Source organism: Coptis chinensis, chromosome 7, assembly GCF_015680905.1.
Source record: "Coptis chinensis isolate HL-2020 chromosome 7, ASM1568090v1, whole genome shotgun sequence".
NCBI classification, from domain to species: Eukaryota; Viridiplantae; Streptophyta; class Magnoliopsida; order Ranunculales; family Ranunculaceae; genus Coptis; species Coptis chinensis.
The window spans coordinates 91,528,234-91,554,024 of NC_141462.1; the positions used below are offsets into that span (position 1 = coordinate 91,528,234).

The following is a 25,791-nucleotide window of genomic DNA, read 5'->3' on the forward strand; positions in this document are numbered from 1 at the left end:
TAGCTTTGAGTATGATTCAAAAAGAATGACCTTCTTATGGGCAGGTTCTTAATGTGGCTAAAACTGAGCTATTTTGGCCATCATTGGATCCACATCGCTCCACCCCTGGTCTCTTTCCTTCAGATTTGTCCCGTCCTCAGCAGGGAGTCAGGTTGCTTGGAGGTGCAGTCAGCACTGATCCATCCTTTGTCAGGGGCCTTGCTTGCAAGCGTGTTGAAAAGGTTGTGACTTTGATGGACCATTTAGCTATATTAGACGATCCACAGTGTGAGTTAGCTCTCTTACGTGCTTGTGCTGGGATCTCTAAGTTGGTATTTGCGATTCGTACTTGTCCACCATCCCTTTTTAGAGAGGCAGCTAAGACGTTTGATCGGCATCTCCGCAGTGTTCTCCAGGGTATTGTGGTTTCTGATGGTCCTAACTTCGGTGATTTGCAGTGGCGTTTATCGACACTCCCATTACGTCTGGGTGGGTTAGGTATTTATTGTGCCACTGATGTCTCTACTTTTGCTTTTGTGGCCTCCCGTTGTCAGACGTCTGAGCTTCAAAACCACATTCTTAGGAGTTGTGGGCCAGTGCCTTTGGATGAGATTCTTGATGTTGCTAGCAGTGCAATGAGTCTTTGTCTTCTATGGCTGGGAATGCTACCGTCCCCTCAAAACCACAAAAAGTTTTGGCGGAAGCGTTATATAGTAAGATTGTTGTTGGTCTTGAGAGGGAGTTTGTGTTATCGCTTTCATGAAGCGGTCATTGGATGCTTGCGGTCGAGAACAACGCATAAAGGACTTCCTACTTGCTATTCGATGGAGGGACTTGGACGGCATATATGTCGTCGATTGGAGTATCGTTCTATTCTCGGTACCGTCTCATGATTCCTTTGTACTCGATGGTGGTCTATGCCCCGTTTGCAAAAAGAGTAGACTAGATGCTTTTGGAGACCATGCGACTGCTTGTAGATATTTTCAGGTTTCAAATACCGACATGATCATGTCGAGATATTTTATGTGATGCATTTTGGAGGGTGGGGTACAAGTGAAGAAGGAGGCTCTGTGAATTTTCTCATTGATCCGAATAAGGGAAGATCCACGCCGACCTGCGGATATATTGATATGGTTGGTCCGAGGGAGACATGCATGTGTTGATGTAATCTATGGAGCCTCTCCGTTGGTAGGGCTTGGGAATGGAGTCTTTGGGGGGGCTAAAGAGAGCAGCGACAGGGAAGATGGAGAAGCATGAGGAAGCTTGCACGGCTAACCAGCATTGTTTCATTCCGTTTAGTTTCGACACTTTTGGTTTCTTGGAACAACAGTCATTGAGCTTCAAGAGACTTGAGAAGTTATGGACGATAATGTTATGACACCGGTGGCTCTAACGAGTTTGTTTTAGAAGAATAGGATTTGCTATTGAGGAAAGGACTTGGGTTGTGACTTGTTGCACGCTTGTCCTAATTATTTGTAAAATTCTTTATCAGTATCAATAAAATTTCCACTTAAAAAAAAAAAAAAAAAAAAAAAAAAAAAAAAAAAAAAAAGTTTTCACATAAAGGAGAAGAGAGGCTTCTTGTTGGAGATTTACTAATAGCTGATATCAACGGATAGAATGAGAGTATTACGAGTGAGTAGTCTGAGCCTTTTTATTTTAAGATTTTAGTTGATTGATTAGCATATATTCTTCTGGTTAGTAATCTAATTCTTTGATTTTCGTGGAACCTTGATATATTTAATTTGACCCAAAGGCATATCGCATATTTTGAGTCACTAACACAAAGCTCCTGAAGTAGACGGTGATATGCAAATGTTCATTACTTTGAACTGATACTTACATCGACTTGATATTTGAGTTCCTTTGTTTTTGGTTTAGCTATTGGCACAAGTTACCTTTTCATATATATGTTGGATGGGTAAGGTATAAAGCCGAATAGAATTGGCTTGCAGTATTTAGCTAGTTTTATTGTGAGCAGCTTGGGTTTCTTAGGAAAGGTTCAGTAATAGCTATAGGTCAGAAACTTGAGTCCATAAACTTTTAGACTATGATTTTTGATGGTTTGATTTTTTTAACTATACTTTGTTTTATATGTGTGGATGTGGTAGTAACAATTGTTAATCTTTGGGTTGATGTGAAGCTTTGAAATTCATTAATGGAGATTGAGATCGAGTTTTTAAGGAGTGAGGGAATTAAAAATTGTTATTGGCAGAGAGTTGGGTTTTCGTAGAGGGTGAAAACCGAACGGTTTGTAGTGGTGGCGAATGGAGGTTTGGGGTGGCTGATCGGTGGAGGTGGTGCGCTGGTGAGAAAGAAGAAAAGACCAATTCTTTTAGTTGGGTTTCAGCTTGGGCCGAAATCAGATTTGTGGGCTTCAATGTTTTATTTTAGATTTCACATATGGGCTTAAGTTTATTTAGATTGGGCTTGGGAAAGGCTAAAGAATTTGGGCCTTAATCTTTGGTTTTTTTTTGTTAGATGAGTTTAGGACTGGTTGATTGTTGTTGACCTTTGGCAGGTTGACTGTTGTTGACCAAAATTGACTTTGACTAGTTGACCAAGTTTGATCTTTGACTTGGCTAATGATTAGGTATATTAAAATAGGTCTAGGGCTATTAGCATGCTTGGCTTTAGACTAAGACTTTTTATATATACGTGTGTACTTCCATTGTGTTTGCAATGCTCGAAAGAGGGATTTTTTTTTTTTTTTTTTTTTTTTTTTTTTGTAGAAGATAGAGCGGGGGAAGAAGAATGGGCGTAAAGAAACTTTCCCTAACAAAAATGGAAAAACGGGTACCAAAACATACGTGTGTTATTTTATTTTTTCATTTTATTTTTAATCTTCTGCCTATATTGGAAATACCCCAAATTTATTTGGGAGATATTATTGGATTTAGGCAGTTATTGGGGTATGACAAAAATTTATGTTAGTTGGGAGTGTTTTTGTTGGGTATGTCTAAGACCACCCTAATGAAACTGGCATTTAAGACACCAATTTCCGTATTTGGACATATTTATAATTTATTAATCTCTAATGTCTCACTTTTTGGTAACTCACATTCCTACTCAAGTATTAGTGTGTATTACCATATTAAGTGATTTGAGTCTGCAAAATAAACTGTTATCTGAAATTGATAGTATCTGTATCTCAGTATATCTGTAATGGATTGGAATCAGTGGTGGTACACCAACATTAATAAGATCTATTGGACTCGAGTGGGTTCACAGTTATTAACTATTGTCTCTTTTCTGGTCTAAATGAGGGCGAACAAATTGGTGGAACTATCCGACTCCGACCAATAAGTCCATATAGACTTTAAGTTGGGTTGCAAATGTTGTGCAAACGTGCGGGTGACTTCACTTAGTACTTGTACCCCGGTTGTCTTAAAAGTCCAAACTTCTCCTCATAAATTTCTTGTCAACCCACCCACTGGTTTCATCCCTCCTTTATCTTACGCCACTTTTCAAATAATTCTCAAACCTCAAACCCAACTCTTTTCTTCTTTCCTTCCCTCGTTCTCCCTCTCTTATCAAAACAGGGGAGTTTCAACTCGGAAGAAAATTTATTCAACATAGATTATCATATTAAGCCCTATTGGGGAATGAAGAAAATTTATTCAACATAGATTATCATATTAAGCCTTATTGGGGAATGAAGTTCTAAACCGGACATGGGTCAAGACGCAATTAGAACACGGTCAATATGGTCAGGATGCGGATTTTGATTCAAAAAAATATAAAATAAATCAAAATAATGTTAGAAAACTCAATTTTTCAAGTTTTTATTTTGGTAAAACTTATGACATGTTTTTAAAATTTGATTAGAAAATATTAAATTTAATTTTGTGGCTATTTATCTTGAATAGTTTTAAATTTATGAATGTTGATACATTTAATTTAGTTTTTAATGTTCTATTTATATAAAATAAAATTATAAATATTAATTAATTTCCGTGTCATTTGCCATATCTGCATTATACTTTTTTTTAGATATAACCGGAGTCAACGAGTCAATGTCGGCATCCGTGCAACATAGGTATTACCCCAATAAAGGCCTGGGTGAGTTTATATTAGACTTTGAAGTATGCTTCTTTGTTGGGCTTTGAGTGTGTGAACTTGTTAAAAATGAGCCCTTTGCTAACATGGTAGTGTTTGGTACTTTGGTGTATTTCGTACATTTTACATTGTGCTTTGGCACTTTCCAACCATAGTGCTCTTCAGTCCGACAGTTCAATTTTTAGGGGCCATTTGTTTTTGCCTATTATAAGATGTGGCCCAGTGATTTTAGACATTTATTTGGTTTGTTTTTTGCCTCTTATAAGAGGCATTCTATTAGAAATGTCTTATAAGAGACTCCAATTCTATAAGTACCAAAATTAGATTTAGTTCAATTCTATAAGTCTTATAACTTGAAAAATGACTCAAACACCCTCGTCCATATACCCCTAGCCTCATTTATCTCTTTCTTCCATTTTCATTATCTTATTTTCCAAATAACTCCATTATCCTAACCACACCACTACCACCACCACCACCACCACCATCACCACCACCACACCACCACCACCATTACCACCACCATTATTACCTCCACCACCACTACCATTAAGAACTATAAGACTATCACCATCATTGTCTTTATTAAAACCACCACCACCACCACCACTACCACCGTACTATTAAGACCAATATCATCACCTCCACTACCACCACCACCATACTATTAAAACTATCACCACCACCACCACCGTGCTATTAAGACATCCACCACTTCTACTACCATCACCATCACCATGCTATTAAAACCAATATCATCACCTCCACTACCACCACCACCGTGTTATTAAGACCACTACCACTACCACCGCCAATTAAGGTAGTTTCCTAAAATTGATATTCTAATTATCAAAATTGATTTGAAACCGAAAATCAAACTATACGTTTATTTCAAATTAATATATTCAAGTTAAATGTGATGTAAAGTAGGGTTATATTTGTCAAATAACCATCTATAAGATGTCATGTATTTGTTTTTTCTATTTTCAAGTCTTTATAAGACTGAACTTAAAATAAACTTAAAATTAAAAACAAACCACTTTATAAGACCATCTTATAAGACCCTCTTATAACTTAACCCAAAAAAAACAAATAGCCCCGTCTAACCATGTTGCAATGGGATTTTCCAGTGTACTCATGAATGTTGCTATTGAATTTCATTCCCAGTGCAATTGAACATTTCCAGTCGGCATTTGTCTAATCATCCGAAACTATACCTGGATGTGTACTTGCCTTGCCCTAGGACGATTATACGTCATTTGCCTAACCTCCCTCCATTAAGTTTCAAATTTCAAAATAAAAGCGATGAGAATATGAGATTCTCAAAATCCGCTCTTTAATACAGCCACAAAAGCAATGATATGACTTATGAGCACAATCCCCATTGATTTATTAAAAGATGAAAAGGACTAAAGGAGTGAGTGTCCCCTCCTCATTGTTCCAGAACTAGCCGTTATGTATATGCCAACGGCCAAAACAATTTCTCACTATAAATTTCAGTTCTCCACTCTCACCTTCAAACACAAAATTTTATAACAAAGACATCCAAAGTCCGAAATGGCCTATAAGCGTAGAAGCTCCTCTTCCTTTCCAGCTCTCCTCCTCATGTTTCTCAATTTTATACTTTTCGTCCTTTCTTTTGCCTCTTTTGCACCCACATTCCTGCTTAAAAACCCTCCAAGGTCCCTTGGTTGGGCACTCTATGTGGTCTCTGGCATGTCACTTCTATCTTCAGTAGTGGGATTTTGTTCCCAGATTACACACCTATGCTTCATAACTCATGTTTCACTTATCCTTGCTTCTGTAGTCGGCCAAGTGCTCGGTGTCTTGGCTTTATTCACTAAAGAGAATCCAAGTTTACGGTTGCTAAATTCGCCACGAGATCCTAAAGAAGCTAGGGCATTGGTCAGAGTGGAGTGTGGAGCCTTGATGGGAATGTTAATGATGCAATTCGCTATATTGATATTAACTTGTGCTGTACATACTTGTTGGGTGAAAGAGTTCGAAGGGTTGGAATTTGAGAGGGAAGAAACAGCAAAGAAGAGAAGCCGTAATATGGCCAGAGTTCAAGAAGAATCAATGGCAAATGCAGCAAAAATTGCAGAAGTTAGAGCCAAGGAGTTTGATGAAAAAATGAAGAACAAGTATGGGAAGTGGACCAAAACTGAATTTGAAGGCTAAAGGATGGAGTGTTCAAAAATGACAAATGTAATGAAGTGTGTTGGTTACTGTTCTTATTTTGAGGTCACTATTGGGGTGGCCACTAGAAATATTTTCACAAAATCCTTTGTTTGGGCAACTTTAGTAATTTCTGCTATCCCAAGTTTGACGGCTTTCCATGACACTGGAAATTAATTTCTATGAATTTGGTCATACGTAATGTTATGTGCTGTTTTTGTGGAATGAAACATTCTTACTTTCGGAAATCTTTTTCCATCAATTTATTTCAATCTACTCAGCAATCCACATTTGCCTAAACTGCTATATCCGGAGAACTTTGTGACTGAGCTCTACGCCTCTGCCTTATACTGCATCCAAGGTTCAGAACAACAGCATTGCAGATAGATCAATTATTGTTGTCAGGCAACCTTAGATGTATAGTCGCAGCAAAATTAAACAAAATTGAGAAATTACACTAGTACTGACATCCAAATTTACTTGGACAATTCTGGCACAGAGGCAATACTTGGATGGACAACAGAGACAATAAAACTTCAAGCTGGTGTAAAGCGCAAACTATAAAACGTAATATTAGCGAACGTTAACATACCAAACAAGATTGAGAAATTATACAAGTAGCATAAGGTCTGATCGTGACTTACCCAAACCCTTCGGGATGAAATCCTTCACTACAGAAATTGTTTGCCAGAAAGGTTCGTTAGGATCGGCATTTTACCCAGAAGACCAGAATAAAAAGGGAGGGGAGGGGGAGAGATACATTAATGTGAAGCTAACACGGCAAACAATGCATACAAGCCATTGCATATACATATCAGAATGACATATCTTTAATTTATAAAAAGAATTCATGGTGCAAAATAACCTCTGTGAGGACTTAAATAACGACTAAGAACCAGAACTTTATGATATCATGACGAGGATCCTGTTCTCAACATCCCACAATGTAAGACTGTTATAGACAATTGATATGGGCAACCTATCGAAAATAAATTGAAACTTGGGGAATATCAATGTCGTTGTCTTCATCATCTTCACATGCCACCACAACATCTACATGTCGTCGGTAAGGTGGCAATTCCACTTTAGCCACTTCTGTAGCAAGATCCACCATCTTCTGATCCATCCGTTCCTTGTGCCGTGGGAACATACTGTTGTAGAGCAAGCAAGTCCCACATGAGATGCTGTATGCATTCAGACCCTTGTCTTTCAGCCACTGCAGCAGCTCCCTCAGGGTCGGATTACCTTTTAGGATCCATCTGTCCCACACTGTCCAGGTCAACTCATTATGCTTAATTACCTTTGGAGGGACTGGCTCGGCAATGGAAAACAGTGGTAATGCCAAATTGGCAAAGGTGTTACGGTAGTCTTCCACCTTGTGACCTCCATTCAACACTTTGTACAGCTCCAAACATACGAGACCTGTTGCCATGGCTGTCGTAGTTGCAATAGCAGGGATAATCCTACCAGCTATGAACTTTGCCTTCAGCTTGTCAACTTCAGGAATGCTGTAGTTCCTTGCTCGCATGTTAGCGAAGCCAGCTATCAGGTCCATGTGGTAGTTTGTATCATCATCCTGAATATTAATAAATGATAACCAAATAGTGAGCTAAAGAGAGAAAGCTTCCTTGGTCATTAAGCGATGAAAATCAATTTCTGTGAAGAAAGCTTAAACTTTATCTCAAGCTAAGCTTATGATACAAATATCCTTTAATCAGTTTTAGGTTGTCAAATTGTCATGAAAAGTAATTATCTGATGTCGAAAACAATAATAAGGCCAAATTAAAATTTGGAATTAGTCTTCTCTAAGTATATGCCCCTTCTAGTTCCAATCACAACAACTCTTACCCTAGGACTATGTTCAGTATTTTTTTTACTGTAATTTTTACCACTGGAAAAGCCTTACTCATTGTCAAAATATTTCCAACCTATCCAAGTATCCAACACATGCACCACACCTAGATAATTAATGAAAATCTGCATAATTTTGTAAAGTATAACTCTACTTCTCCATTTCAGAAAATAGGCTCACCTTCTCAAACTGTATCGGGTTCATTCTAAACCCAGGAGGAAGCTTCCTACGGCACTCAACCAACCTCGTAGTAAGATCATTGATAACTTCAACATCATCAATAGAAGCCGGAGTAGGATTTGTAGCTTTTTCATCTGTATCAATCCTCACTCCTTCCTTTGGCTGGAAGTTCGGTATATTCACTTTATTAACAGCATCAGACAACTTCTTGGGATTCTTAGCCCAATCAGGAATCGGAATGCCAAATGTCACAGCTCTCAATATGGAAGCCGCCATGATGAAATTAAGGTGACCAGGGTCATCAACAGAGAACTGCAGTGGACGTGGAAAACGCTTAGGAGCTGACCAGAATGGAGCCCCTGTGCTGGTTATGGAGTCCTCTGGGAACGTAAAAGTCAGCTGCTTTACACGGTTAGAGAAGTGGTCTTCAAACCTGGTCGCAACAAAAGCACAATATCAGTTACGAACGTACATACACTCTGATGTTAGTCATTCAAAGAACATAAAATGAGATTGATTAGTATGGACTGTACTTTAGACGGGACCAAGTGATGCAGTCTTGAAATGTTTCACATCTGTCTCTGTCAAGACAATCGATCACACGTTCCAAATTATCCCTAGCCTGAGCATCGCCTGCTTTCTTCATAGCAGAGGTGTATTCAATTGGATTTGACAGATAGGCATTCACTTCAGCTGGTGTCTTTTCAAACAAGCCCTCAAATTCTGAGCGAGCCCATGTCAGACAATGATCAATGTTGTGAGGGAAGGAGTGGAGAGTGCACATCGGTGCCTGCTTCTCAGGTGGATCCCTTGAGGCACCATAGTTTTCTGTCAGATGTGGAATAACCATCTGAGTGTTACATTTCGCACCAAGTGTTCCAGACTCAAGAAGAGGCTTCTGGAAATATAAGCACCTCTGATCCATGTAGATCCTGGCATTAACATTATCCAGCGCATTGATGACAACATCCAGATTCTCCCAGAATGCATCGTTAAAAACATTTTCCGTCTCAGGACTTGCACGGTTCTGTAAAGCTTCAACATGAATATGTGGGTTAATTGAAGAAGCAGCCGATGCAGCAACTGTGGATTTGGCCTGCCCAATGTTCCAATCGCGGAAGAGGAACTGCCTACTGAGGTTACTCTTCTCAATCACATCGTCATCTGTAATCGTCAGTTTCCCTTTGCTACTGCAGCAGACTCCCATTAGAGCTAAGTTTTTCAAGAACTCACAACCAAGTGCACCAGACCCAACAATGAAGATGTTGGCCTGCTCCAATTTCTTTTGAAACTGGGATCCAAACACTGAAATCTGGGCATCATAGCGGCTGTTGAGCGGTCTCAAGTCACTGGGGTCCAATGGTTTGGTAGGAAGAGATTCAATAGAGTCAAAGTAAAAGAACTGCAACAAAAACCATAGCGCACGTTAAATTAATCCTGCCACAAATCCACAACAAAGACTTTGATATCTCAAGGCAGGGGTCTTACATATAACCTAGACATATAGGCATATCGAATATTATTACCAAATGTTACGCTCAGTAAAAGGACAATAACAAAATCTGAGATAGAAGACGGCGAATTTTACAATAGCTCAACCTGAGCCAATTATCCACATAGCAGAGGCCAGAGACCAGAAAGCAGAGATTTCACTTTAAGTGGTATGAATACATAAGATGTACAATGCCTGCCTTCTTTCTTGTGGGAGATGGTTGGAAAAAATTTAAAGATGATATATGCAACTTGTCATCCAACAATAAAAATCAAACTTACAAAGAGCTCCACATGGAATAATTTATCAACCTACAAGTATTTCAATGTTGATTCAAGTAGAACTTTAATTCAACCAAATTTGATGAAATAAACAATGCATTTTAGGTAAGCCTTGTTATGGTGCTAGCAGGTTCTGATTCCAGGTACGTGCTCACAAACTTTACATCTAAGCTTGGCTGGCACCTACACCAATTACATACGTCTAGAAATGGTAATTCGAAAACTGGAGCGGTTTAATAAAGTGAGAAAGGAGGTAAGGTTCAAATAGGTACTAATGATGAAACTGAAGAAAAAATAACTCTTAAAAAACTGAAAACCCAATTCTGATCTATTCAACTTACATCTAGGGGTACTTACAGAGAAACTGATCACATATAATAATAAATTAATTAGCTATTTGTAAAACATCACACAAAAAACAAGGTAAACAGTTTATGTTAATAGTAATGTTAATATAGTAATAATAACAATTACAAGAAGCAACAAAGTTATGTAGGGTATACAGGCCTCAACCTTTATATAATTACAGTCACAATTAATAGTTTAATAAAACAATCGCATCTTTATCGCTTTCCGTTATTGCCAACTGAACAACATTAAAATGTTTAGCCAATTCTAGTGCCTAACCAAAAAACAAAAAATAAATTTTTTGAGGTAAAACCGAATGCTTTAAAAACCATTTGCAAACCAAAGCCAAACTAAAGGAACTTAAAATCAGGCCTAAATCATATCCAACAAAAAAGCAATTCATTTCAACCAATTTTTTCACCTGGAAAAGAGGATGGAACTTCCCAGAGCACGCTTTCACAACCTCCTGTCCAACAATACCACCAAACATGGCAGCCATAGGGTTAAGAACGGCTTTGGCGCCAAATGCAAAATGCCGCAGTATGGTTCTGTCAATCTCCTCAAGTCTTCCATCCCCTGAGTTCTCATTTATATTAATTGCGAAAGAAACCAGCTTTTGAGCATCCTCCTCCGACCCAGCAACTGGGAAACGTCCCAACTCAGACATAAACATATCCAATGCTTGAAATGCCAAGTGTAACAGAGGTGGACGATCAAACTTGGAGAAGTCGCTGAGAAGGAAATCACCAGGATCCCCGAGTGCTTCTTTTAATGGCTTGAAGTGTAAAGTTTTAGGTTGTTTCACCTGTGTGACAATACCACCTCTCTCATATGCTCCGTAGTTTGTGGTGTCTTCATCCAAAATGAAAGAATAAGGCCGGGTACTCTTAATCTTTCTGGGTTTCCCATCATTCAACTCAGTCATGCCCAGGACTTCCGAGAACACAACCAAATCCCCATCTTGAAACTCGATCCTATCGTCATCCACACATGATACGAGCGCTGGATTGTCATTGCCAATGGAAGCAACTATGCCTGTATGTGGTTCCTCACCATCAACATCAGCAACAGTAAACTCAGGGCCGAAATCACAAAATATGCTTCCAAATAAACCCCTGACTTCGGTTTTGATGAACGATATTGGAGGCTGGTGATTATGGCAGTAATTATCAAACTCCACTGCTTTCTTCAGGCTGATCTCTGTAAAGACTACAGCCTGCAGAACATAGATGCAATGCTTGAGGAATGATAATTCATGGACAAGTATAGATATGGGCTTTTGACTAATAGAACTGAAGAGAAAATTTATTTTGAAGTGAGAATTGATATGTACAAATTTTCCTTATTGTAATTGTTTCATAATCTGTTGGTTTAACCAAGTCCAAACTGAATAGAGGCTTTCGGAGACAAGATACCTGCTACATAAATTTCTTTCTATTTGTACTCTATCTATTAGAGTAAAAAAAATGGTTTCCATCCAATAAAAACAGCAGTCCCTAAGATAATCAGCTAGTTAATGAGAAAGTATCCCTCTAGTACCAACTACAGTAACCAATTGTATGGACAAAGATAATAAGATGTCATATATGGGACGATAGGTATCACAGTTACAAAACCTCTGCGCGAAAGAGCAGAAATGAATGAATAAAAAAGCTGATTGAATATTATTTTTAAGCATAAAATATCATTAGCAATAATGAATTCTATAAGAAGAGGTGACAACCACTTAAATATACAAGGAATGCTTAAAATATTGCAAAACAGATAGACTCTACTGGACAACGCTCTTATTCTGGCTCTTTTTTTCTTTAGGAACCATAGCCCCTTAATTGAAGATAAAATCTAACTGCAAGCTACGTAGTCATGGCTGAGCCGAGTATGCGCGAAGGTTGGCAAACATGCAGGCAGACACTACCTAAGGCAAGGCAGGGCGAGGTCAATGATGGCAGGCTCAAAATTATAGCCCAGGTGGAGCCCAAGCATTGGATTTGACAACATAAATTGAAAGAACAAATACGAGTTCATTTCAATAGTAGATCAATTTGTTGCAAATAATATTAAAACTAGAATACGAAACACGTTATAAAATGCGTTTAATCTAGGAAGCATCGCAAAGTTTCCAAATAAAGAGATACATACTGGTAGAGAATAACCAAAAATTATTACTACAGTGTGTTTGCGAAGTACATATTGATCAAATTTCTTCCAGCCTAATATGAGGACTATGAAACAAAAATTACAGTTGATTCATCTACTTTACTGATTAAAGAACTACAAACAATTTATATTCTCTCAAAGACTGTTCTTTTCAAGTGAACTGCCGATAACACAAGGAAGTGGTAACGTTAAGTGAAAACACGAATGATAGTAATACCTGAAAACTGGAAAGTTGTTCTGGGGTCAATTGGCCAGTTAACGGAGAAACGATCACCGCATTGTTCAGTTCTTGCAGCTTCTGTACAGAAGCACTTGCACGATTTTTCCCAACATCTTTTTCTGAGAAAATGAAATTGCTAGACAAGTCCCACAATTCCACTGTCTTTTCATCATGCAAGGTCACCGACTTCACACCAGCAAGAATAAGATTCTTTGCTGCAAAAATGCATTTATAGACTATCGTAAACTTCTACTCAAACTACCACTACAAGTAAAAGTAACCACATTCAAATAAATACCAATATATGTATGCTATAAAATGAAACCCTCACATACAAATACATGCTACTTCAAAGAAAATGGATCAAATGCCATGACTCAAAACCTATGTTACATGGACATGCCATGTGTAAAAATAATCTGTGCTGGGTATGTATCTTCGTGTCCGTGTGGACATATATTCTATGTGATATAACTCAATTTTTGATACTTCGCCGTGCCAAACAGACCGTATTGATATTGGATAAGGACACACGAATCCGTGTCAACATAACTAACTCAAAACTCTATGTCTACAATTCTACAGTACCAAGTACCAACATTCTATCCAAATTAAATACTTGCCAACAACATTACTGAACTTAATTACAGGTAAAAATAAAAAGGGTGCAGCTAATTAGGCAAGGAAACACAATCATAGAAATCAATATAGCTTCTCAAGATGAAATAATCAACTCTTGAAAGGTTAAAAATTTACCAATTTCAGCTCCAAGTCCCTGCATCCCAGAAATGAGAACATTGGAAGCAAACAGCCTCCGCATCGTCTCTCTTCCATAAACCGCAAGCTGCCTACTATGCAAATCCTCATCAATATCTTGTCCATTCCTATCCCCTAAAGCCATCTCCTCACTCTTAACAATCTCAATCTCGTCCTTATTAGTCCTAGTAGAAGTCGAGTAGTCAATCTTCTGCTTCTTGGAAAAAATTTCTTCTTCTACTAGTCCAACTTGTTCAGCAACTCTTTTCTTTGCAAGCATATAGTGTAACAAACTGCTTAAAATCGCAGCGCAACCCATAATTATAATCAAGAACAATATGGAAGTGGAACTAAATAGATATCGAAAAACAATCGATACCAATATAGACGAAACTATCCCTACCACATATCTTAATTCCATCAAGTAAAGAAGAATTGTGTAAGTGGAGAACGTACGTACCGGGATTTGTTTTTTTTTTATTTATTCCAAACTTTTTGATGCTGCAAAGAATCGATGATTCTGGCGTTGGTTTTAAGCGTGGACCGAAAGGAAGCAGAAGAAGAAGAAGAAGAATCTGATTTTTCTACGAATTGGAATGACTACAAATAGCCAACGCTGACTCAGGCGTTGTACCGTACAACCTTGCTAAGAAACGCACTTTCCTGCGGTTACGTAACTAATTGTCGCACCACTCAAAAAAAAAACTGGTGCATTAGCTAGCTGCATTATTTAAAACTAGCCTCTTTGTACGTGTCTCCGCCACGTTAACAATCTCTGATTTTATTTTATTTTTCATTAATTTCTAGACGTGAAACTACCATTTTATCCCTACAAAATACAAAATAAAAAATAAAACGAAAAAATGGCATGAGCTGTAGTATTCGTGTTTGGAAAGGGGCAAAATTGGAAAAAAAATTAATAGCGTGATGAATTCATTGTTGAAGCCCTCGTTTTCTTTAAAGAAGTTAGATGTGTTGAGCATTCTACTACGGTGCGGTCAGCTCCAATATTTTTATTTAGTTGATGTATATTGTAAATGTCTAAAATTATCCTTTTTGATTATTAGAACATTTAAGATGAAGAAAGAAGATGGCTTTGTTTGTTGTTAATGGATGCTTTTCATGTGGATGAAGATGTCTACGTATCGAGTCTGTATATTGGAAAATAGTAGTGAAGTGTGAGTTAATAATTCAGGTTAGGATTAATTGACCAGACTGGAATCAAGCCACATGTAGTTCTTGAGGGTGGTTTTTATAAGCATTAAGAGTGTGCATTGGATGCGACACATATACTGATGAGTACAAATGTGCGGTCGAGATGAATAACATGTTTCTATAAAAGGCACGTGGGTAGTAGCTATAGGCATTTAGGTTTATCTGAGTTGACATAGAATGTAATGATGGTGAGTCATCCGTAATAATGGTGGATGACACTAATGGTTCATGTATTACAGCGGGAATGAGGCTTAAGAATAAAGTTAGTAATGATGACAGTAACAGATGATGATGTCACAAGGTGGGGTCGAGTGACAAGTCACTGGGGCTGCTAAGCATGCAAGTCTTCAGAAGTAGCGAGTGTTTGGGGTTGTCTACAAGTGTGAATGGGTATTCGTATGTCTAGGGTCGCATTAAAGGAGTCGTTGCACATGGGCCTTGGGCACATCACGTGTCTGGTGGGATGTCGATCTCTTACATATATATAAGATAAGATAGTTTTTATTTGCAATGTTTTTTACATACCGGTTTAGTGATATTACTTTATGATCGAATAATTTGAAAACCTTGAAGTGTGATATATAAATGGGAGTGAATAGTATGGATTAAACTATTCACAAAAGAATTTCTCACAAAAAATACGTCGTAACGATATTGACTAGGAGATTTAGCAAAAAAAAAATCACTTGAATGACCAAAATTCCCAAATCTCTTCTTTCTCGAAAGAGATTTAACTTTTCTAAGTGGATTGTAGCTAGAATCCCTGATACCTGATCAAATAGTTCTATTCCATTTAAATGTAAAATGTTTCTCGAGGCTTTAAGTTGTACTGACTTTGACATGTGTTACAATAGTTTTTCATATGTTCCTAACTTACTTTACTCAAAGAACTACCAATACTAAAAGAATTTTAAGAATGCACATATATATTTAAATATTTCTATTGTTATAATTAACTAGTCTTAGAGATAACACTACACTAACTAAAGTAGATGAATAATGGAGAGAATAAGAGAGATCGATAAATCTTATTGATAGAAATATGCATGAATGAGAGGAAGTTACTTATATATACTAGCCATCTGGGCACGCTCGATGAGCGTGAATTGGACCTTCAGCTGTTTATATGCACTAAGCTAATCATTAACGAAAATAACAGTACTAAGCAAACTAAAAAAAAAAAAAAAAAAAAAAAAAAAAAAAAAGTCTTAAATCTCATCAATGAGAACTGCAAAGTGGAACATCATAGAATATAATTTTCACATAATTAGAAGTTGGAAAAAACTTGTGACCAGAAGTAATGGATATATTGAAACAACCAAAGCAATGAAAACTTCCACCCTATCCTTTTGAAGGCATCCCTTCATTTCAAGAGTCAGACTAAAAAATAATACAGTGGCTCTCAAAGAAATTCTTGAGTATAGTAGCAAAGTATACAACATCATGTAAAGGGAAGTCTAGAATCATATATATTCAGAGAACAAAACAAATAAAATTCAACGCATTTAAACTGAAACAATAGGATTTGACTCCTATAGTTAAACAAAGTAATTATTTTGTCATCCTCTAACCTTATTTTGAAGTATATCAAACCTATTGAAACATGCACTTCTCTATAATAAAGACTGTGACAAAACATTCAAAGATTCGCTCTCCCAATCATTTCTTTCCAAATGGCTCCAAAGTCATGTCCGTGGAGGCGTGAGCTATTGACATGCCTAATGGATCGTGGAGTATTTTTTTTTTTCTTTAGAATTCAGCTCAAAGAAAAGTCAAATAAAGAGAGCAAAGTATCAAATTTCAGCAAAAAAACTATATAATGCGTCCAAAAAAGAGAAATGCAAATTACAAACAAAAGGTACACAAACATAAGTTGCAAAAATTACAAACAAAAGTAGAGGAGGTTGGAACACAAACAGAAGTTGCAAAAATTACAAACTAAAAATAGATGGAGGCTGGTACTATATAATTCTTTTCAAGACATACATCACGGTTCATGTAGGTACTAAGCTTTTATTGAAGAGAGGCCCAACGCATACATGCTATATGCCATATGTGCACTTGTCATAGAGATAATCTCAGTAGTGATACTGTTAACACTCAAAAAAAATTATTCAGATTATATGTTACTTATATATGGACATTGTGTACCTTAAAAAGGCGAGCTTAACACCAAAAAGTGGAATCTAAAAAATTGGCATGAGGAAAGCACGAACTTCACAGTCGTTGACAATTGAAGTAGATAGAATAATAGAACAACACATAATTGCTTGCCAAGTTTATGATCTTCATCTTTGATGAGTCAAAAGTGCTTAATAGGGATTATTGCGATCTTGAAATAGAAGTTGCAAAAGATGCAAGAAAAGAACATATAGTATATGGGAAATTGCAAAATAAATTATTGGAATCAGAGAAGATGACCACAGTAAGGGAACTTACAATGAGGAGAGATACGACTTATGGAGAATCTGTATTTGAGTGACTTATAATAACAATATAATCATATCAATAGCAAATATAAATCAATAAAAGAAAAAAAAAAGTTTAATAACTTTATTCAATGCAAATTAAATAATCAAATCAATCACCTATAACCACAAAACACATATTCACGTATACGTGCAAGGTGATACAGGAGAGTGTTAAATATTGAGCACTACGAAATGAAAAGATTTTAAGTGCATGCAGAACAACGTCAATAGCTAATGAAACCAATAACCCCCTACACACTTTACAAAATCAATACCCAAATGAGGAAGGTGATTGAGGAGAGTAATAAATATATATGAAAAAAACAGCTCCAAATAAATAACAGGAAAAGGAAGAAGAATTAGAAGAAAATTACACACCTTAAGGTCCGAAAATTCGGGTTGAAAAGTAGCAAGTATCGACACCAATATTGAAAAGCTGAGTTGAATGGAGGTGCCGTCAGAGCTTAGGCAGACTTTGACGAAGGAGGGAGTAATATTGAGGAGGAACAGTAGGAGATTCTAAGAGGGGGTTATATTTTGAGAAAATCTAGTGTGCGCAGGAGAGAGAGAGAGTGGACAGATGGCATTGTAACTTCCTGGTGCTCAAACCCTTCTTCCTCCTTCTGTAAAATGAATGTGTTGCAATATTACATTCAAATAAATCTGTAGAAGCATAACAATTTTTTTTTCAATCAATAAAAGCAGCTACATGCAGTTCACCACTGTGTTGTATGAAGTTAAAATCTATTGCGACTTATATTATAAGAAAAACCAAGTTGTAGAAAGAAAGGCCGCCATGGCATTGCTCTAACACACTAATGAAATTGAGAGTTGACCAACCAGCTAGATGTATTCCACATGAGTACATGACCACATATTACCCTATGTACCTGGGAAACTAATAGAACCGTCGATCCATTAGCTTCTACTAAGGATTTTCTATTAGCTTCTACTAAGGATTCAGTAGGTCGTAAAAATTTTACTCCAAAGGAAGATCTAAATGGAGTAGAGCATTAAAAAAAAATGATATTTGTGATATAAGATTAGCAAGGATATATAGTGCAGAGGTCGGTAATTCCTGAGTGCACAAAGCAAATAAAAAAGTAAAGAAAGAACATTATGGCAGAGAAAGTAACAAACCACCATCCTCACCGCAAAATAGAGATAAGAAGTTCAACATCACACAACAATAATATCCCCCTGAGGTTTCAAAGTAGTTAATATCAGGGTAGAAAACTCAAACAGAACAAATTAAGAAGCAAAAAAGTTAGAGGGGGTAAGGGAACCTTATGCGATTTTGGCGTAGTCTTCAATTAGTTCAATCAGAGGGGTTTTGAAGGCGGTGAAGAGATTCAGAGAAACCTGGGAATCAATTTGAGATTTGAGAACTGAGAGAGAGGTGGAGGGTGAGAAAACAATAGAGAACCCCAAAGGTTTCGAAGGTTTTTGGTTTTCGCCCATTAAGGCCCAATTAAATTCTAATCTAACTGAACAATGTGGTTGATTCCTGAACACAATATAAGAATAACAGAAGTTCAAGTAACCAAAACTCGTAATTGAACCAAACCCATAACGCATTAGCATAATACCATTAAAAAAATCATATTAATGGAGCGAATAAAATGATTAAAACTCATACGCTCAATTCAACGACAACAGATGATTGTTGTGAGACATTAGAGATGTTTAAAATGATTGCTAAAGTTTTGATATCTAACTAATGCATAAACAACGGATATAAGAGATTTTTCTGAAAAAGAAAACACCAATACTGACAGAGCGTAAATCAATAAGAATGTTTTGAACAAAGACGGAGAGAGGGAAGATGAATATGCATACCCAGAAATTTATTGCTGCTCTTGGGAAGAAACAATCAAACTCAATACACCTATAAAAAAAAATGGACGTGTTAAGTAATCAATTCGAAGTTCTTTTTTTTTTAAGATAGCAAACCCATACATATAACTTCTCAAAAATCATAATCCAAAACATAACCAAGTCTAATCCATACCTAAAATTTAAATCCATAACAAAAATCTAAATCCAGATTCAACATAAGAACATTGGTAAAGACAACAGACTTGAAGAAGGGAAATATAAGATCGAGTAACTGGTCCGTTGAGAACAAAAAGAACAGAAACCCATCAACGCAATCTCCGACTCGAGCAGGGTAAGGATATCCCCCTCTCTGACTGGTCCCTTGACATTCCTCATGATGAGACGGTTCTGATAATCCATAAACTTCACTCTCACCTGAGTCACCTGACCACTTGATCGTGTTCGACCCGGCCATCACCTTCACAACCAATGCCAACTTCACTCCAGAATCCATGATTAAATGCTTTTGCTTTGGAACACAAAAAATATAGTTTGCAATAGAATGAGAGTAGTAGTTTCATTGTGAGAAAAAAAAATTATAAGAAACAGAAGAGATGGGAGAGAAGGGAAAAGAAACAACATACAACCCACTAAAATTAGGAAATCAGACCAAGCACTCCAAAATTTAAATTTTATTGCAAATGGAAAATACTCACCATTCTGACCAATGCCCTTGATGATACACGTGCTATTATAACACCACGATATCGTCGCGCTCTCACTCCTTTTCCTGCTTTCAATTCTCTTCCCACCCTTCTTAAAGTCGGTATTCTCCTACTTGCTTTGCTTTCTTCAAAACTGGAAGAAATCAAGAGAAAAGGAAGGGAACAAAGAGTTTATCTTTTTTTATCAATAGAGGACAAAGAGGGAGAAGAGAAGCCAGAAGTAAATACCTGATTGGGAGAGAGAAGAAGAAGAGTGACGGTTGGTTTCTTGATTTTAATTTCGGTATAAAAGTTCATTATTTGGCAATTAATGAAGGTAAGTCGCGAACAATTGAATAGGGGCGTATAGATGATTTCCGACCTGAATTTACATATACGTCCTTAAGTTACTATATAATTTTAAGGGTATAGATGGTAGTAAATTTTGAAATGACTAAGTAGTCCTTCTTAAAGGCATTGGATATTTGATTTTAATATTTTATCAAGGGTATTTCATGGTAGAAAAAAGGTTGGTCCAATTTAAATGTTCATGTTAATTATGGTATACTCTACTAATTGAGATATATATATATATATATATATATATATATATATATATATATCAAAATACAAAGATTACAATAATGGAAACATGTGAGGAGGTGCCTCATATGGGCTCAATGGTGGGCATCTATATAGACCCACGTATTTTATAACACCTATTAATTAGTTGTATGGCATAGGCCGTACTAGTATCATAATATTTCAGAAAAGTTGTATTGTACTTGATACATACGTCATCATATTGGGTACATGTATCCGTATATGTATCCGTATCCATACATCATAGCTATGTATTGTGTAGTTTCAAATAAGAAAAAAATGCATTGATGGGTAACGAACTATAGACGAAGTCAAACATTGGGGCATAAACTTTTTTTTGAGCAAATTTGGGTAACGAAGTGTATCACATTTTGCAACATTGGCTTTTGTTACACTTCTGTCCATTTTTTTCACACGTGGCACGCTACTTTTCATTTTATCTAATTATTTTCCTATGTGGCTATGTAAAACTTGTCATGTGTTATACTAACACAAAACATAGCCCCCAACAACTACTTGCCACACACTACACCATAACAGGCTATTTGCAACGGCAAAAAACCGTTGCTAATAATTTTCGCAACGCTTTTTAAGAATTGCAAATATGGCGTGGGTAACGTGTTAGAAATTTTTGTAACGGTTAATAAGCGTTGCAAACAGAAATTTCCAACGCTTATTAACCGTTACAATAATGATTTGTAATACTTTTTATAACTATTTCGTACACAAATTTAAAACCTTTGCAATGGTTTTTTGATTTCACAAACGCTTTTTAAGCGTTAGTAATTTGTTAAAAATATTACCAACCGTTGCAAAATTGTTAGTTAATTTTAAAAAAATTAATTTAAAAGTCGTTTGTAACGGTTATAAACCGTTGCTGATAAAAAAAAATTCTCATATTTTGTAGCGAGACCAACTAAACCTACAAAAAAATGAATAGCATCCACAATTTTGTGTCACTAAATACCCATAAAAATGAAAAATTAAATAACCACATGTTAAGAATAGATATGCAAAAATTAATTAGATGTAGAATGAGATAAATGTTAAGATCATCTTAAAATAACAACACTAGTTTACCACTCAGTTCAAACACAAGTAAATCAAAATGATAACTGAACCAAATTAAGACCCCGCCCCACAAAGTCTATCTCCCAATCTAAGAAGCTGAAGCAACACCCTTAGTCCTTGGAGCCGCCACAGTACCTAATAAAAATACCCAAACCCATTTCACAACGCATTCCATAAACCTTCAACAATAAAACATAAAACAGTAAAATGAAATAACTAATAATTACCTTCTCTGAAATTGCTCTTGAAACGACGGGGAAGATGACGCATGTACTTCATCCTACCAGTTCCAGTTGTCTTCCTTCGAATAGCCTTCACACTCCAGTTATCTTCAACATTCATTAAGTTAGTTTTTTTAGTGGTCCAATTAAAACCCAACAGTAAAAAAATAAAAAATAAAGACTTATATTTTTCGGATACGGGCAACAGGATAAGCACAAGCAGAGCAACGACTTTTCTGAAGATGAAAACTATGACAACCACAACGGACACAGTGTGTGTGACTTGTTCCTCCTCTTTCCGAAACTTCCTGTTCCTTTTCCCTATATTAAACATAACTTAATAGCTACTGCACATCATCCACAATATACAGAGTGCGTGAACCACTGAAAAGGTCAGTCAATATCGGATAACATCAAGGGCACTAAGAACGCAAGAAGGATGTATGAAAGCATGAACGAATGGAAAAGGTCAATTAATGCTTGTTGGAATCTTCATGTGTATTTCAAATACTTGTGTGTTGTTTAGTCCCACATTGATGAACCACCACTAGCAAGTGAGGTATTTGAGGTGAACCTCTAGCATAAGGGCGTGCCCTTAGGGTACAAAGGCTTTTGTGTTAGGAGGGAGGACTCACCCAAAGCCACACACATCGCCGCCCGCCCTACCAAGAGAAGCGGCGTGGTGTCTTGGGCTTGGGCTGTTAGACTAGTGGATCATCAATAGCCTAAACTTTTTCTTTTGAACAAGTTTCGGCTGGAGTTCCACTAACAGTTGGATTCTATATCAGCTTGAGAGTTCTACTTTGATTTGGTTTTGTGAAACCGAATTAGAGAGGTGTCCTTCTCCATCTATGATTCGATCATACCTCTATATAAACACTGCTGTGTTCATAAGAGAGATTAATCAACGTAAGAGAGAGAGAGACACGTAAGAGAGAACTCGTGTATCTGATCTTTGCTGCTTCTTCTATATTGAGAGAGAAGAAGTCGTCTTTGCCTCCATACACACACCAAATAAAATAGAAGTTGAAGTCGTGATACACCCTACTCTTACCTACACGAAACAGATAAGTCTTTGATTGCTTCAATCTTCTTCTCTTCTCTTCTTCCTGTCAGCCGCCAGAGAGAGTTATATTGTTGTTCTAGAGGGTAGTCTATTCTAGTGCAAAGTTAGGACCGCTGTTAACCATTGAATCATGTGAGGAAGAAGGCATCGCTTGTTGCCTTTACGCACCATTGGAAGGGGCGAAATCTTTCCTTAAGGACTGACTAATCCGCCTTGGTTATTAATTGCTATTATTGTCCTTGTCTTCTATTGTTTTCTTTTATCTGCATACTACAATCTTAAGGAAAGATTAAGATGTCTACACCATTGACACCACGCCGATCAAAGAAACTAATGCGAGTCATGGAAGTAACTTCGTCTATGAGAGATCTTTGCACCTCTACCTGAATGCTCATGAATTTACCTAATGTGTCAAAGATTGAATCCTTCAACGGTTCACACTTCAAGAGATGGAGAAAAGGGTATTCACAGCCCTAGATGTACTCAACTATGCAAAGTATCTCATCGATACAAAGACCCATGGAGGGTTCTAATGATTTGAAAGAAATCAAGTCGCTTGGCTCAATGGGAATAAGGTATGTCGTCATGCTATTTTGAGTACCTTGTCAATGAGATATTTGATATTTATTGTTCAAATAAGAATGCACATGATATATGGGAGAGTTTGAACAAGAAATACATAATAGAGGATCTTTGGTACTTTAAATATGCTATTGGGAATTTTCTTAAGTTCCATATGAGAGAGGATAGAGATGTAACGTCTCAAATCCATGATTTTTCATGTCTTGATTAATGATTTGAAAACCGAGGGTATTAATTTACCCGAATCCTTTGTTCTTTGGATGTTTGATTGAGAAACTCCCCGAAGTCTTGGAAACACTATAAAAATAGTATGAAGCATAAGCGTAAGCAGATGACTCTTGAGGATGTGATCATTCACATTCACATAGAGGAAAAGAACAAGACTTCGGGATGAGGTGTTGTCTAAGGAATTTCATTCTAAAGCCAATATCGTTGAAGGTAATCCCACAAATCTAACAAAACCTCTAAGAAGCGAAGTCCAACAAAAATAAGAATTTCAAGGTCAAAGGCACTTTTTTAAACGGAGTGAAAACCGCAATGGAAATTGTTATGTTTTGTGGTAAACCCGACATAGGGCTTTTCGGTCTGCGCGGAACAAGAAAAGACGATGATCCTCCCAATGCTAATCTAGTTGAGGGAGATGATATTGTTCTTCTTTGCTGTCGTGTCACAAGTGTTCATAGCCACCGGGAAGAGGAACCGGGTACTAGATTCTCGGTGCCACCCGCCACGCGTCTGTGGTGATGTTGAAGCCTTCTCGGATTACATACTAGTGAAAGATGAAAAGGTCTATATGGGTGACTCTAGGTCTGTTCTGTTGAGGGGAACGGGCAAGGTTCTTCCGAAGTTAACCGGGGAAAACCCTTTCACTTAGTAATGTTCTTCATGTTCCGAGATTCGTTAGAATCTGATTTCGTGGTCCCTATCTTGGGAAAAGGCGTCAAGGTGACTTTTGAGAGTGATAAGTTTGTTCCGACAAAGAATGAGGGTTTTGTTGGTAAAGGTTATTGTAATAACAATTGGTCTTTTCATGTTGAATGTACTTGACAACATTATTATTAATAAGAATGAATGCATCCGCTTATTTGCTTGACTCTTTTAATATATGGCATGGTAGACTAGGACATGTGAATGTTCAAGATATATGAAAAGGATGAAAGCATGTGGTTTATTGTCTAATATTTCTGATTTTTCTAATGATAAATGTGAGATATGTCTTTGAGACTAAAGCCAAAAAAACCCGTAGAACAACAAGGGCCGGAGTTCCACTAATGAGTTGGATTACATGTATCGACTTGAGAGTTCTACTTTGATTTGGTTTTGTGAAACCGAATTAGAGAGGTGTCCTTCTCCATCTATGATTTGATCATACCTCTATATAAACACTGCTGTGTTCATAAGAGAGATTAATCATAGAAGAGAGAGAGAGAGACACGAAGAGAGAACTCGTGTATCTGATCTTTTCTTTGCTTTATATATGAGAGAGAAAGCGAAGTCGTCTTTGCCCTCCATACACATGAAAAAAAAGTTGAGTCAAGTGATACACCCTACTCTTACCTACACGAAACAGGATAAGTCTTTGATTGCTTCAATCTTCTTTCTCTTCTTCTTCTTCCCGCCCGAGAGAGAGTTATATTGTTGTTCTAGAGGGTAGTCTATTCTAGTGCAAAGTTAGGCTGGCTGTTAACCATTGAATCCCGCGAGGAGGAAGGCGCCACTTTGTTGCCTTTCGCACCATTGGAAGGGGCGAAATCTTTCCTTAAAGGACTGACCCTAATCCGCCTTGGTTATTACCTGTTATTCTGTCCTTGTCTTCTATTGTTTTCTTTTATCTGCATACAACAATGCTGATAACACAAAGGGCAATAACTAGCAAAAACCTCTAATATAATCAATCATCGTGTTGGAATAGAGGAAAACCAAATACAAGAAGATAAAGACAACAAATTCATGGATTCTGATTAAAGACAATCAGCTGGTGATCCGCAGATACCGCATCATTCAAACTTGAAGGGAAAAACTCTAAAGATGAGAAAGGACACTAGTCAGTATAAGTTCCACTATAACAACTCTGTGAGTTGCAATCAGTACCTTCTTTTTTGGGGGATAGATAAAAGTTAATTAAAGTCCAATAAAAAAGTCGTACAAAGGAATTCGAAAGAGCCCTTGGTCAAGTAGTAAGATCAATAGCAAGGCGCCAATGATGCGTGCTAACCTACTTCTATCTTATACAATTACATGAAAGAGTATTCTTCCCTTTTTTGGCCACAAGTGACTCCCACTTACATTAGAGCTCTTGAAAGCATGCATTACTAAGCCCCATTACTATCTGTACTTATCAAGTGTTCATATTCATGCAACTTTCATAACAAAATTGAGAAATGCTAACAACTGCCCTTTAAGGAAGTATAGCTTGAAGCTACAAAGTATAACATCCATGTCTTCGAAATATAACAAGTAGAATCCATAAAATACTGCATAACAAGTATATCCAATGGTGCCTATTCTGAATTTGGAAAAACTATAAAGAATATAACA

At 37.0% G+C, this 25,791-nt stretch overlaps 2 protein-coding genes and 1 long non-coding RNA gene across 4 annotated transcripts; 1 reads left to right on the plus strand and 2 right to left on the minus strand.

Moving 5' to 3' along the window:
- The first annotated feature begins 5,544 nt into the window (after window positions 1-5,544).
- Window positions 5,545-6,464, plus strand: LOC147489942 (Putative membrane lipoprotein). The gene has a single exon (XM_086569938.1). It carries the CDS (start codon window positions 5,596-5,598, stop codon window positions 6,217-6,219), a length of 624 nt encoding a protein of 207 aa, XP_086426064.1. The 5' UTR covers window positions 5,545-5,595; the 3' UTR covers window positions 6,220-6,464.
- A 560-nt stretch (window positions 6,465-7,024) lies between these two features.
- Window positions 7,025-14,109, minus strand: LOC147489943 (ubiquitin-activating enzyme E1 2-like). 2 transcript variants are annotated; one of them, XM_086569937.1, is made up of 7 exons: window positions 13,963-14,109; window positions 13,503-13,795; window positions 12,744-12,961; window positions 10,791-11,585; window positions 8,782-9,650; window positions 8,249-8,681; window positions 7,025-7,792 (listed from the first exon to the last, which is right to left on the minus strand). In XM_086569937.1, exons 2-7 carry the CDS (start codon window positions 13,780-13,782, stop codon window positions 7,196-7,198), a joined length of 3,192 nt encoding a protein of 1,063 aa, XP_086426063.1. In that variant the 5' UTR covers window positions 13,783-13,795; window positions 13,963-14,109; the 3' UTR covers window positions 7,025-7,195. The 2 variants fall into 2 exon arrangements, with proteins under 2 accessions (XP_086426063.1, XP_086426062.1); XM_086569936.1 differs by lacking the exon at window positions 13,963-14,109 and having other exon boundaries at window positions 13,503-13,955.
- A 7,215-nt stretch (window positions 14,110-21,324) lies between these two features.
- LOC147489944 (uncharacterized) lies at window positions 21,325-22,080 on the minus strand. Its single transcript, XR_015202045.1, has 2 exons — window positions 21,612-22,080; window positions 21,325-21,519 (listed from the first exon to the last, which is right to left on the minus strand). It is a non-coding gene; the product is annotated as an uncharacterized LOC147489944 (long non-coding RNA).
- Between the last annotated feature and the right edge of the window lie 3,711 nt (window positions 22,081-25,791).